Source organism: Gadus morhua, chromosome 20 (genome assembly GCF_902167405.1).
Source record: "Gadus morhua chromosome 20, gadMor3.0, whole genome shotgun sequence".
Lineage (NCBI taxonomy): Eukaryota > Metazoa > Chordata > Actinopteri > Gadiformes > Gadidae > Gadus > Gadus morhua.
This window is the reverse complement of record NC_044067.1, coordinates 8,419,901-8,432,166: the sequence shown is the minus strand read 5'-3', so window position 1 is coordinate 8,432,166 and position 12,266 is coordinate 8,419,901. Positions and strand designations below refer to the sequence as shown.

At 39.7% G+C, this 12,266-nt stretch overlaps 2 protein-coding genes across 2 annotated transcripts; both read right to left on the bottom strand.

Moving 5' to 3' along the window:
• Window positions 1–1,557: 1,557 nt before the first annotated feature.
• LOC115533504 (olfactory receptor 4M1-like) lies at window positions 1,558–2,514 on the bottom strand. The gene has a single exon (XM_030344050.1). It carries the CDS (start codon window positions 2,491–2,493, stop codon window positions 1,558–1,560), a length of 936 nt encoding a protein of 311 aa, XP_030199910.1. The 5' UTR covers window positions 2,494–2,514.
• Window positions 2,515–4,349: 1,835 nt separating this feature from the next.
• On the bottom strand, window positions 4,350–5,307 carry LOC115533427 (olfactory receptor 10J5-like). Its single transcript, XM_030343961.1, has one exon. The coding sequence runs from the start codon at window positions 5,284–5,286 to the stop codon at window positions 4,351–4,353; it is 936 nt and encodes a 311-aa protein (XP_030199821.1). The 5' UTR covers window positions 5,287–5,307; the 3' UTR covers window position 4,350.
• Between the last annotated feature and the right edge of the window lie 6,959 nt (window positions 5,308–12,266).

The window sequence follows — 12,266 nt, the reverse complement described above, 5'->3', positions numbered from 1 at the left end:
CCTTTGGTCACTCTTTATGTATGTCGGTGGCTTTACCTCATAGGTCCACTCCGCTTCCATCTTGAAAAGCAGGTTAGTGAAGCATTGGCCATCCAATCATAGCCAACTGTCTTCAAGAGCCTCTTGATAACATTTACTAACATGAGATTTTTGCCAGGTGTATTGAACAACAGGAAATGCTGTGCACACTGTTTCTACGATAAACATTTAAACTTGTCAGTTGATTCGTCAGCATTTTTCTAAGCTGTCAGTAGCAGGTGAGGCTACATTTCGTCCAAATATCCCATTGATATCCCTCAGTCATTTGACAGATGCTTTTATCCAAAGCGACTGGCAGGTGAGGCTGGAAACAATTGAAACCTACAGTGTTGGACATTAGAGCAGTTCCTTTAAACTTAAGAGCTGTAACAACTGGACAGAGTGCCTTTAGAAAACCGAACATAAGGTTATTATTCTTATGAGTAGAAACATGTGGTTGCCATTTACATTGCCTGGGATACAGAATTAAACACATAGCGGTGTTGATTATGCATACTAAAATGACTAGGAGACCTAGGCGCCTTTGTTCTAAGCTAAACTTCAGTGGATCTCAAATTATAATACATTACACGTTATGTTGGATGGAAACAACAAATGTGTTTATTAATCTACACACAGGGACTCAAATAGCAGGCCTAAACTGTGTAACAAGTGACAGTTGCATAGTGAACTGGAAATTGTGATTATTTAAAGCATGATTATCATTCATAACGTATAATATGACATATAACATTAACAAATTCATTGAGATTGTAGCAAGTTGTCGTTGAATGTGCAGCCTGCTTGATGGCCCTAATGTCAGGGGGGATTGATTTACGAAACTAGTACAAAGTTCCAATTGATAACAGGTGACATACTTGGATTATTAGATACCTTTGCAAAAACATTTTTCTTTCTGTCACTGATAATTGCAATACTCTTCGGTTTGTCATAGTCCACAAACCCTTGAGCTTCTACTTGTAACCGATAAATAGTTAATCACAACTGTTCTTGATTTTGACCTCTGCAATGAAGAGTAGTTCAAAGTGGAAATATTTCATTTTCAACCAGCCACATGATTTTATTGAAGAATATAAAAAAAATGGCATGCTGGAGACAATATCCAATTAACAAGCAATGCAATTAATTTTATATATCTGAAAATCTCTTTGGTTTTTACCCATTACATGGACTTTGACCCATGACCATGGTTCATTGATGCTGCACCAATATATACAGCGTATAATATATAGAAAATCCTATACAGGCTTTTGAGCACACAAACTTTGCTAATTATTGCTGATCACAATTTAGGATGCATATTGTTCGGCTTATTAGACATTGTAATTAATATAATTTTGTAAGATATTTTCAACCACTTGCCATTGTAAATATTCAACTAAAAGAATACATGTAAAATATAAAAATATATAAGTGCGACTCATATTTTTAACTCATAATTCACCTTTCCTGTTAGCAAAAATAAACCAAATCGAAACTTAATTGAAAAAGACTTTCAAACTGTACACACTTAACCATTTAACTTGTAACTTTCTTGTGAAACAAAATAAACCTTATTCGATTACGAATTTTGGTAAGTATAATACCATATATTAGTGGGTTGACAATAGGAGGTATTATAAGAAACTCGAGTGATAATGCATTTTTAATCATTGGCGACACATCTGCTGAGCCAAATCGCATAAACATCACATCAAACAACACAGCCACGGTCACATTGAGCAGAGTCATTAAATGTGGCAAACAAGTCTTCAAGAATTTTCCTCGGCTCTCAATCGACTTCACACATGTTCTGACCAGATAAACGTACGATAGAAAAATATAAACAAAATGAAAAAAATAAATAATGATGCTAATGTAAGCTAAAGCAGCGTTTGTCAAACCAGGAGAACAAGCGATTTTAACTATCAACCAACTGGCACAATAAAGTTTATCTATGTGTGAGCCACATAATTTCAATGTAGATGTTTTAATCAGAGCAACAAGTAGATTTAAAAAAGGAATAATCCAGGAGAAGCATGTAAGCAGACAGACGTTTTGCTTTTTCATAAGAGAGTGATAATCGAGTGGTCGGCATATTGCAGCATACCTGTCATAGGCCATCAGTGCAAGGATAGAATATTCAATGCAGACTGAGGAATATATGACCAGACTCTGCACCACACAACCCCCAAACGAGATCACGTGGCGAGAGTAGAGCAGGTCCAGAAGGAACTTGGGATAGAAACCGGCAGTTCCATAAAGAGCATTGAGGCACAGGTTACACACAAAGATATACATGGGTTGGTGGAGGTTGTGGTCCAAGATGATGGTCAGAACCAGGGAAATGTTAACCATCAGAATCAGAAAGTAGCAAAGTAGAGTGAGGGAGAAAATAACCATTCTGTTGGTGGTCTCCCCGCTCAACCCTGAAAGTGTCAACATTGTTATGTCAGAAGTGTTATCCATGATCATGACATGATCTACAGTAGCCTCCTCTTCACTCCTTCACTGTGAGTCAGGCGTCGTTGGTGCTTTCAAACTCATGCAGTCATTATGTAAGAGTTTAATGTTTCCCCTGTGGCCGGCATTAATATTAGTTAATATGACTCTCGCACACTATGTTGAACACAGTCCCTCTGGCAGGGGCGGATCCATGATGGGGCCTGGGGAGGCCAGCCTCAAAAACACCTCTATGGTTTATGTTGATTAGTCAACGCGATAATATGTTATACATATTTGCATAAAAGCGTAAGCATTGTATCTTCATAATTCATTTATTTGTATAAATCAATGCTTTTGGTCACTCTTTATGTATGTCAGTGGCTTTATCTCGTAGGTCCACTCCGCTTCCATCGTGAAAAGCAGGTTAGTGTAGCATTGGCCATCCAATCATAGCCAACTGTCTTCAAGAGCCTCTTGATAACATTTACCAACATGAGATTTTTGCCAGGTGTATTCAACAACTGGAAATGCTGTGCACACTGTTGCTAAAATAAACATTTAAGCTTGTCAGTTGATTAGTCAGCATTTTTCTAAGCTATAAGTAGCAGTTGAGGCTACATTTCGTCCCAATATCCCATTGATATCCCTCAGTCATTTGACAGATGCTTTATCCAAAGCGACTGGCCGTTGAGGCTGGAAACAATTGAAACCTACAGCGTTGGACATTAGAGCAGTTCCTTTAAACTTAAGAGCTGTAACAACTGGACAGAGTGGCTTTAGAAAACAGAACGTAAGGTTATTATTGTTATGAGTAGAAACAGCTGGCTCCCATTTAAATTCCCTGGGATACAGAATTAAACACATAGCGGTGTTGATTATGCATACTAAAATGACTATGAGACCTAACCACCTTTGTTCTAAGCTAAACTTCAATGGATCTCAAATCAAAATACATTACATGTTATGTCGGATGGAAACAACAAATGTGTTTATTAATGCACATACAGATACTCATAAAGCAGGCCTAAACTGTGCAACAATTGACAGTTGCAGAGTCAACTGGATATTGTCATAATTTGAAACATGATTATCGTTCATAACGTATAATATGACGTACAATATTAGCAAATTCATTGAGATTGTAGCAAGCTGTCGGTGAACATGCAGACTGCTTGATGGCCCTGATGTCAAGAGGGATTGATTTACGATACTAGTACAGAGTTCCAGTTGATTACAGATGAAATACTGCCATAGAATGCAAACACATTTTCAATCCGTCTCTGATGATAGCAATATTCTTCGGTTTGTCATAGTCCACCAACCATTAAGAATCTACCTGTTACCGAAAAATAGCAAAAACACAACTGTTCATGACTTTTTCCTCTGGAATAAAGAGTAGTTCAAAGTTGAAATATTTAATTTCCACCCACCCATGTTCTTTTATTGAACGATATAAAAAAAAAATGGCATGTTGTATGGAGACAATATGTAACTATCAAGCAATACAATTACATTTATATATCTGGAAATCTCTATGGTTTTTTTATACCCTTGGACCCATTCCAATGGTTCACCAATATATACAGCGTATAATATATAGAAAATCCTAGAAAGGCTTTTTAGCACACATATATTGCTAATTAATGCTGATAACAATTTAGCATACATATTGCTATGATTATTAGAAATTATAATTAATGTCATTTTTTAATGATATTTTCTACACCTTGCCATTGTAAATATTCAATTATAATAATACATGTAAAATATGAAAATTAATAAATGAGACTAATATTCTTAACTCATAATTCACCTTTTCTGTTATCAAAAATTAACCTAATCGAATCCTAATTGAAAAAGACTTAAAAAATGTACCCACTTAACCATTTAATTTGTAACTTTCTTGTGAAACAAAATAAACCTTATTCGATTACGAATTTTGGTAAGTATAATACCATATATTAGTGGGTTGACAATAGGAGGTATTATAAGAAACTCGAGTGATAATGCATTTTTAATCATTGGCGACACATCTGCTGAGCCAAATCGCATAAACATCACATCAAACAACACAGCCACCATCACATTGAGCAAAGTCACTAAATGTGGCAAACAAGTTTGCATGAATTTTCTTTTGCTCTCTATCGACTTCACACATGTTCTGACCAGATAAAAGTACGACATAAAAATATAAACAAAATGAAAAAAATAAATAATGATGGTAATGTAACTTAAAGCAGCGTTTGTCAGACCAGGAGAACAAGCGATTTTAACTACCAACCAACTGGCACAATAGAGTTTATCTATGTGCGTGCCACATAATTTCAATGTATATGTTTTTATAGTAGAAGCCAGTATAATTAAAAAAGGAATGACCCAGGAGAAGCATGTAAGCAGACTGACATTGTGCTTTTTCATAAGAGAGTGATAGTCGAGTGGTCGGCATATTGCAGCATACCTGTCATAGGCCATCAGCGCAAGGATAGAATATTCAATGCAGACTGAGGAATATATGACCAAACCTTGCACCACACAACCGCCGATCGAGATAACGTGCCAAGAGAAGAGCAGGTCCAGAAGGAACCTGGGGTAGAAACCGGCAGTTCCATAGAGAGCATTGAGGCACAGGTTACACACAAAGATATACATGGGTTGGTGGAGGTTGTGGTCCAAGATGATGGTCAGAACCAGGGAAATGTTAACCATCAGAATCAGAAGGTAGCAAAGTAGAGTGAGGGAGAAAATAACCATTCTGTTGGTGGTCTCCCCGCTCAACCCTGAAAGTGTCAACATTGTTATGTCAGAAGTGTTATCCATGATCATGACATGATCTACAGTAGCCTCCTCTTCACTCCTTCACTGTGAGTCAGGCGTCTTTGGTGCTTTCAAACTCATGCCTTCATTATGTAAGAGTTTAATGTTTCCCCTGTGGCCGGCAGTAATACTAGTTAATCTGACTCTCGCACACTATGCCGAACACAGTCCCAGTGGCAGGGGCGGATCCATGATGGGGCCTGGGGAGGCCAGCCTCAAAAACACCTCTATGGTTTATGTTGATTTGTCATCGCGATAATATGTTATACATATTTGCATAAAGCGGAAGCCTTGTATCTTCATAATTCATTTATTTGTATAAATCAATGCTTTTGGTCACTCTTTATGTATGTCGGTGGCTTTACCTCGTAGGTCCACTCCGCTTCCATCTTGAAAAGCAGGTTAGTGTAGCATTGGCCATCCAATCATAGCCAACTGTCTTCATGAGCCTCTTGATAACATTTACCAACATGAGATTTTTGCCAGGTGTATTCAACAACAGGAAATGCTGTGCACACTGTTGTAAAATAAACATTTAAGCTTGTCAGTTGATTAGTCAGCATTTTTCTAAGCTATAAGTAGCAGTTGAGGCTACATTTCGTCCCAATATCCCATTGATATCCCTCAGTCATTTGACAGATGCTTTTATCCAAAGGGACTGGCCGTTGAGGCTGGAAACAATTGAAACCTGCAGCGTTGGACATTAGAGCAGTTCCTTTAAACTTAAGAGCTGTAACAACTGGACAGAGTGGCTTTAGAAAACCGAACATAAGGTTATTATTGTTAAGAGTAGAAACAGCTGGCTGCCATTTAAATTCCCTGGGATACAGAATTAAACACATAGTGGTGTTGATTATGCATACTAAAATGACTATGATATGGAGTCAGTTTCCTGCCATAATTCAAACCTGAAAAAAAAAGTTTCAAAGGCTTGTAAGTCTGGGTTTGAAAACTCAACACCTTGTAAAAAAGGTTTTGCAACACTGAAAAAAGAGATTATAACCTGAAAAAAAATAAAACTAAAATTCAAACATCTGTAAACATGATTTTGTGTTCTATTTTATCTTCTTCATCATTTTCACCAACACATTTTCAAAGTTCAAACAATTTCACCAGCGCATTTGCAGAGTTTCAAATCTGGCACTGTTATAACAGTGTATTTCATTGTTGCCCGGTTTTGAAACCTTGTAAATGGGATTCTGCAAACAGGTCATGCATACATTGAGAAATACGTTTTGAAAGGTTGAATATTTAGTTTTAAAAACTTGTAAAGGTGTATGTTTACGACATTGCAACGTATTTTTTCAGAACTGGCTTTTCAGCACTGACTTTTCAGAGATTTGACCACACAGGCGCAAGCTTTGAGTCACGTGAATATTGGCAGTGTTCTGGCGCCACTCGTTTTGAAACTCCTGACAATCGAATCTGAAAAAGAAAAAAACGTTCCTGGGGGCGGGACCATTTAGCTCTAAACCTATTGGTTGCTCTCGGCTGACGTACATTCCAATCACATGTGCCGTTCACCGGGCTGTGCGTGATTGACAGTGCTCAGCCGATGACACGAATAACAAGCGACTTTCGCGGTTGATTTTCATTTTCATTTTCTGGAACCAGAAGCTGTGTTCGAAATCGTTCCCTATACACTCGTTCCCTATTCCCTATATAGTGTACATGATATAGTGCACTATATAGGGAATAGGGAACGAGAATTCGGACACTACGCCTAACATTTCTAAACGTCATTTGCGTCAGTAAATGCGCCTGGTATTTGTGTGACGTGATGCGCCGACATCATCTAAACAAACCGGGCTGGAGGTTGTATTGATGTTGAATGTTACATTTCCTTGTTCAAGTTTTTTTTAAATTAATTTTGAATGTTAAATCCCAAATAAATTGTTGACATTTCTAAACACAAGCCGGAGACTCCATCATTAAATGTATTCGTTTTCGCGGTTATTCAGCTTCTTCTCCCCTGGAAAAATACAACCGCATTGCATTGTGGTATACGGGAGTAACATGTAGGGAACATCGTATGCACCCTATTTCAAGTCCACTATATAGTGCCCTATATAGTGGACCACTGAGAATTCGAACACCCTACAAAATGGCGTGCACCCTATTTAGTGCACTACATCCATGATAGGGAACGATTTCGAACACAGCTAGTCTCATCTCCATAGGACGCGACTAGCAAGGACGCAGCCTTCACTTTGGGAAACAGCCATGGTTCCAAAAAATGGAAATCATAATCAACCGCGAAAGTCGCTTGTTATTCGTGTCATCGGCAGAGCACTGTCAATCACGCACAGCCCGGTGAACGGCCCATGTGATTGGAATGTACGTCAGCCGAGAGCAACCAATAGGTTTAGAGCTAAATGGTCCCGCCCCCAGGAACGTTTTTTTCTTTTTCAGATTCGACTGCCAAGGAGTTTCAAAACAAGTGGCGTCAGAACACTGCCAATATTCACGTGACTCAAAGCTTGCGCCTGTGTGGTCAAATCTCTGAAAAGTCAGTGCTGAAAAGCCAGTTCTGAAAAAATACGTTGCAATGTCGTAAACGTACACCTTTACATGTTTTTAAAACTAAATATTCAACCTTTCAAAACGTATTTCTCAATGTATGAACACCTGTTTGCAGAATCCCATTTACAAGGTTTCAAAACCGGGCAACAATGAAATACACTGTTAGAACAGTGCCAGATTTGAAACTCTGCAAATGCGCTGGTGAAATTGTTTGAACTTTGAAAATGTGTTGGTGAAAATGATGAAGAAGATAAAATAGAACACAAAATCATGTTTACAGATGTTTGAATTTTAGTTTTATTTTTTTTTCAGGTTATAATCTCTTTTTTCAGTGTTGCAAAACCTTTTTTACAAGGTGTTGAGTTTTCAAACCCAGACTTACAAGCCTTTGAAACTTTTTTTTTCAGGTTTGAATTATGGCAGGAAACTGACTCCATACTATGAGACCTAACCACCTTTGTTCTAAGCTAAACTTCAATGGATCTCAAATCAAAATACATTACATGTTATGTCGGATGGAAACAACAAATGTGTTTATTAATGCACATCAGTGGAGGCTTCTCCATTGAGGAGAGGGAGGAAGATCCTCCCTAACATTGTTGAGAATAAAAAATGTAGATTGCCCAGACTATTGTAATGAATGAATGCCCTTAAATATGACTACTTTATTGCCTTTGAATATATAATGTTCGTTTCCCTGGGTAAAGGGACATTAGCACCCCCTATCGCCTTTTGACAATTACTTTAGGGAGGAACGTCCTCCCTCCGCCTCCGTTGACTCCCATTCATTTTCCCGAAAGTACTGGCGGCAGGTGGATAACATGGGTTTCAATGGGAGAGAGGAGGAAAATCCTCCTCTGAGTGGGTGGGACCTTAAGGGGTCTGATTCGCGCAAAAATCTATCCGTCTGCACTATGAACCAATGAGCAGGATCCCTGGATGTTGAGCAGTGTTGCCAGATTGGTCAGATTTCCCACACAATTGGGCTACTTTTAACCATGTTAGGCTGGAAGAATTATCATTGGGCGGGAAATCTGCCCAATCTGGCAACGCTGTCGATAACAAACCCGGTCTGCGTTGCCGCGGTGCTCAGTCTGAGAGACGCAGAGCAAGTGAAATCTGCGACAGCGAGATCCTAAATGCACAATGGAAACATTGGAAACATTGGAAACGGAGGACATTGTTAACGTCTTATTACAAAAAGCATTCCATTCATTCAGTTACAGTGCTAAGTTAGCGACCAAAGAAAGAGGTAGACCACTTCCCAAAATCAAGGTCACCAGAAGTAATGGCAACGTCAGTGTTGTGAGTGCTACATGGTTTGCTAGGTACGCATGACTTACTGGTAGCATTACAAGCAATTGTAACTGAAAATAAACATAGCTAAATAACTTCAGTCAGTGAGGGCAAAAATAGGCCCAATGATAGGCCCAGATTTTTTTATTTACTTTTACAAATCAATAGTAGGCCTGATTTGACTAATATGCTTTGCATCCTTTCCTTCTCAAATTACAGTGATGCCACTGGTGGCTTTGTATACATTTTGTTCACATAACTCCCTCCCTTCTATTTTGTAGTTCACCAAAACACCCTGAAACAACTTGAGTCTCACATTCTTATGGCACCATACACCAACAGTGCAAGCAGGCCATTGGCAACCAAGCGCGCGGTCCTTCCTCCCTCACTTTAAAAACGACCAGCCGCCACTGATGCACATACAGATACTCACATAGGCGTCGATTACGGGGGGGACATGTCCCCCCCACTATTTGAAATACGAATTTTGTCCCCACCAGTTTTAAAAATGTGTAAAAAAAAATAATTTTTTTTTTTTTTTTTTAAATCCCCACATACTCAACCGAAATCGTCGAGTCTAAAATCATGCGATAGGCGCGCTCAAAGACATCATTTATTAGATAGGCCTACCTAATAAACCGTTGGAACGCACAAGACCGGAAACCATGGCAACGCCGGTAAACAAACCCCCGACTCACGAGAAGCCCAATCCCTATGAGATCCCTGCGCTACGGCCATCCGGAGGCACACAGAGCTTTTGGTCGTGATATTATCTATACAATTATATTATATTATATACTATTATATATAGAGCTCCGAGAGTCGCAAACGGCAACAATCACTTTCTCCTCCATGCTGCAGTACAGCCCGGACTGCACTGCGCTGAGTTTGACGGTTGAACGCTGATTGGCTGTTACGTTACACATGTCACTCAGTGGCCACGCTGTTGAACGCTGATTGGCTGTCATCACGCGAAATTCGTTTCAAAGTTGAACATTTTAGCGCCACAAATCCTCGTGAACGCGCTTGCCTGTGCACGGCGAAAGTGTGGCGCGACAAATCAAAAATATTCGCCCGATACGCGTCTATACGTTCACTTTGTATGGGATCTTGTCGTCCCGTTGCGTTTGGTGTGAACGCACTGGAGAAGTTTCAAGACAGCCAAAATTGTCATTTTTATTCAGAAAATAGCCGGTCATTTTGCTTCCTATAAAAAGCACGTTTGTGACACTGGATAATATCGATATGGATACGACATCTAGCCTGCATGTGGAGGGCCACATAAGGTAAGAAATTGGTTTACGTAAACTTTGCTGCAGGTTCTGTTTGCTCGTGAATCGTGATGACCTGGCCAAAGGTTACCAACGGTCCCAATCGATTATGATCTGATTCTGGTTGGTGCTCCAGTTAGTATGCATTGTCAGTGCTTAATTTGTCCAGTGGGAGCTCCCGGAGCGCTGAGGACGGGGGGGGGGGTATCGTCAACCTACGGACTTCAGTGAGGGTTTCATTCCATCTATACACGGGTGTACGCCTGCAGCACGGGGCGCCAAAGTGCCTATTCCCCACGCAATGTTATGTTGTACTTCATTGATTACCGCTACGCAGCGCATTTTTTTTTTATACTGCTCGTGGCGGAGCTGGCGGAGCGCACGTCAGAGCTTCCGGAGCGCGCGTCAGAGGTTAATCCGGAGCGCACGTCAGAGCTTCCGGAGCGCGCTCCCCCTTGCTCCCCCTCAAATTAAGCACTGTGCATTGTATATATAGATTGCAGCTAGTAGCAGCTACACACGGTGCGATTGCTATGCCAATGTGGTTATAGTTGGTTTTGTCTGATTGAGATATGTGACGACTTGGAGCCTGGTAGGCCTATCCTGACATAAATATGTTCTTGCATAACCTGTGTGATTATCCTAAACTGAAGGGGATTTTATTTGCGGACAATTTTCTTATGATGTTGTAACGAGTGAAGTCTACATTGGTCCTTCGCAAGTGTTTACTGGTGGTCAGGATTTGGCAGATGCAATTCTCCTCTGGGTGCTTGTATTTTTCTTATTTTTTTTAATGCAGCATAACATATGCTACCAGCAGCCCTTGCTCGTCTTCAAAAGGCTGATGCTCAGTACCTCGTTTCATTTCGTACCCCCTTTACAGTCTGGCATTGTTTGTCTGGTAAACTCTGTTGATGTCAAGATAAGTGTTAAATTGCCAACACTGTTCTTTGTCCTGTGTGTATTAGTATTAGGCCTACATATCCCGAGCCAATACCCTGGTGTTTCTAACGCTGTTTTGAAAAACAAGCCAAAACACAAACTGTGGTTTTCAACTTTTATTGTTCGAATAGGATCTTCATAGGGCTGGCCCGAATGCCATTTTTCAGGCTTCGAATACTCGTTGGTATTTCCGAGCGAATATTCGAATACTCGTTCCAGAAAAAAAAAAAACACCATCAAAAACAACATTAATAATCCTTATATACTCCCTGGAACCGATTTCGACAGTATCTGCATATTTTGTTGAAGATTAATTAGCTTTTGAACGTTAATTAGTAGGCCTAAGTAGGTTGAAGTTCCTTAGTTTTTCCCCGTGAAAGCGAACAGCTGTTGCTCCGTTCCAAATCAGCTGTTCTCTGTCATCTCAGCCCTTACGGGAGCTTTTCAATTCATCCTGGAACGTGCATCTTTTCAGGGAATTTGTACAATAAATCCATAACAAATACCGAATATTGATTGTCTTATGTGTCCATATTATATCCATTATATTGACCGGGTATTCCCAAGACGCTCACGCTCTGCAGCAAGCCAGTCACAGTTGATTGGCGCGGCGCTGTACAGCGAACGTAAACAAACAACTAAGCTAAGGTTTTAAGTATTACTTTTCCTCCAGAGATCCCGCTAATGTTGTGTTATAAAGTAAAGGGAAACAAGGTATCTATTCTTCCTCCACCTCTCTCGCTTCTCTGCTTGGTGTCGCTGACGCTTATAGTTTGCCTCCCTCGCTCTGGTAAAGCACCTCGTGGAAAAAAATAAATAACGAAGCTCCGAATACTGATATAAGCTTCAAATACTAATTTTCCAAACCAGTATTCGAATATTCGAATAATTTCAACACCTGACAATGCACTGTAGAGCATATTGTAATGCAGCGTTGAATGGATGAATAGCTTACAT

What these genes read in the sequence shown, in the direction of transcription:
- LOC115533504 (XM_030344050.1), bottom strand. Translation starts at nt 2,493, where the DNA reads ATGATCATGGATAACACTTCTGACATAACAATGTTGACACTTTCAGGG.
- LOC115533427 (XM_030343961.1), bottom strand. Translation starts at nt 5,286, where the DNA reads ATGATCATGGATAACACTTCTGACATAACAATGTTGACACTTTCAGGG.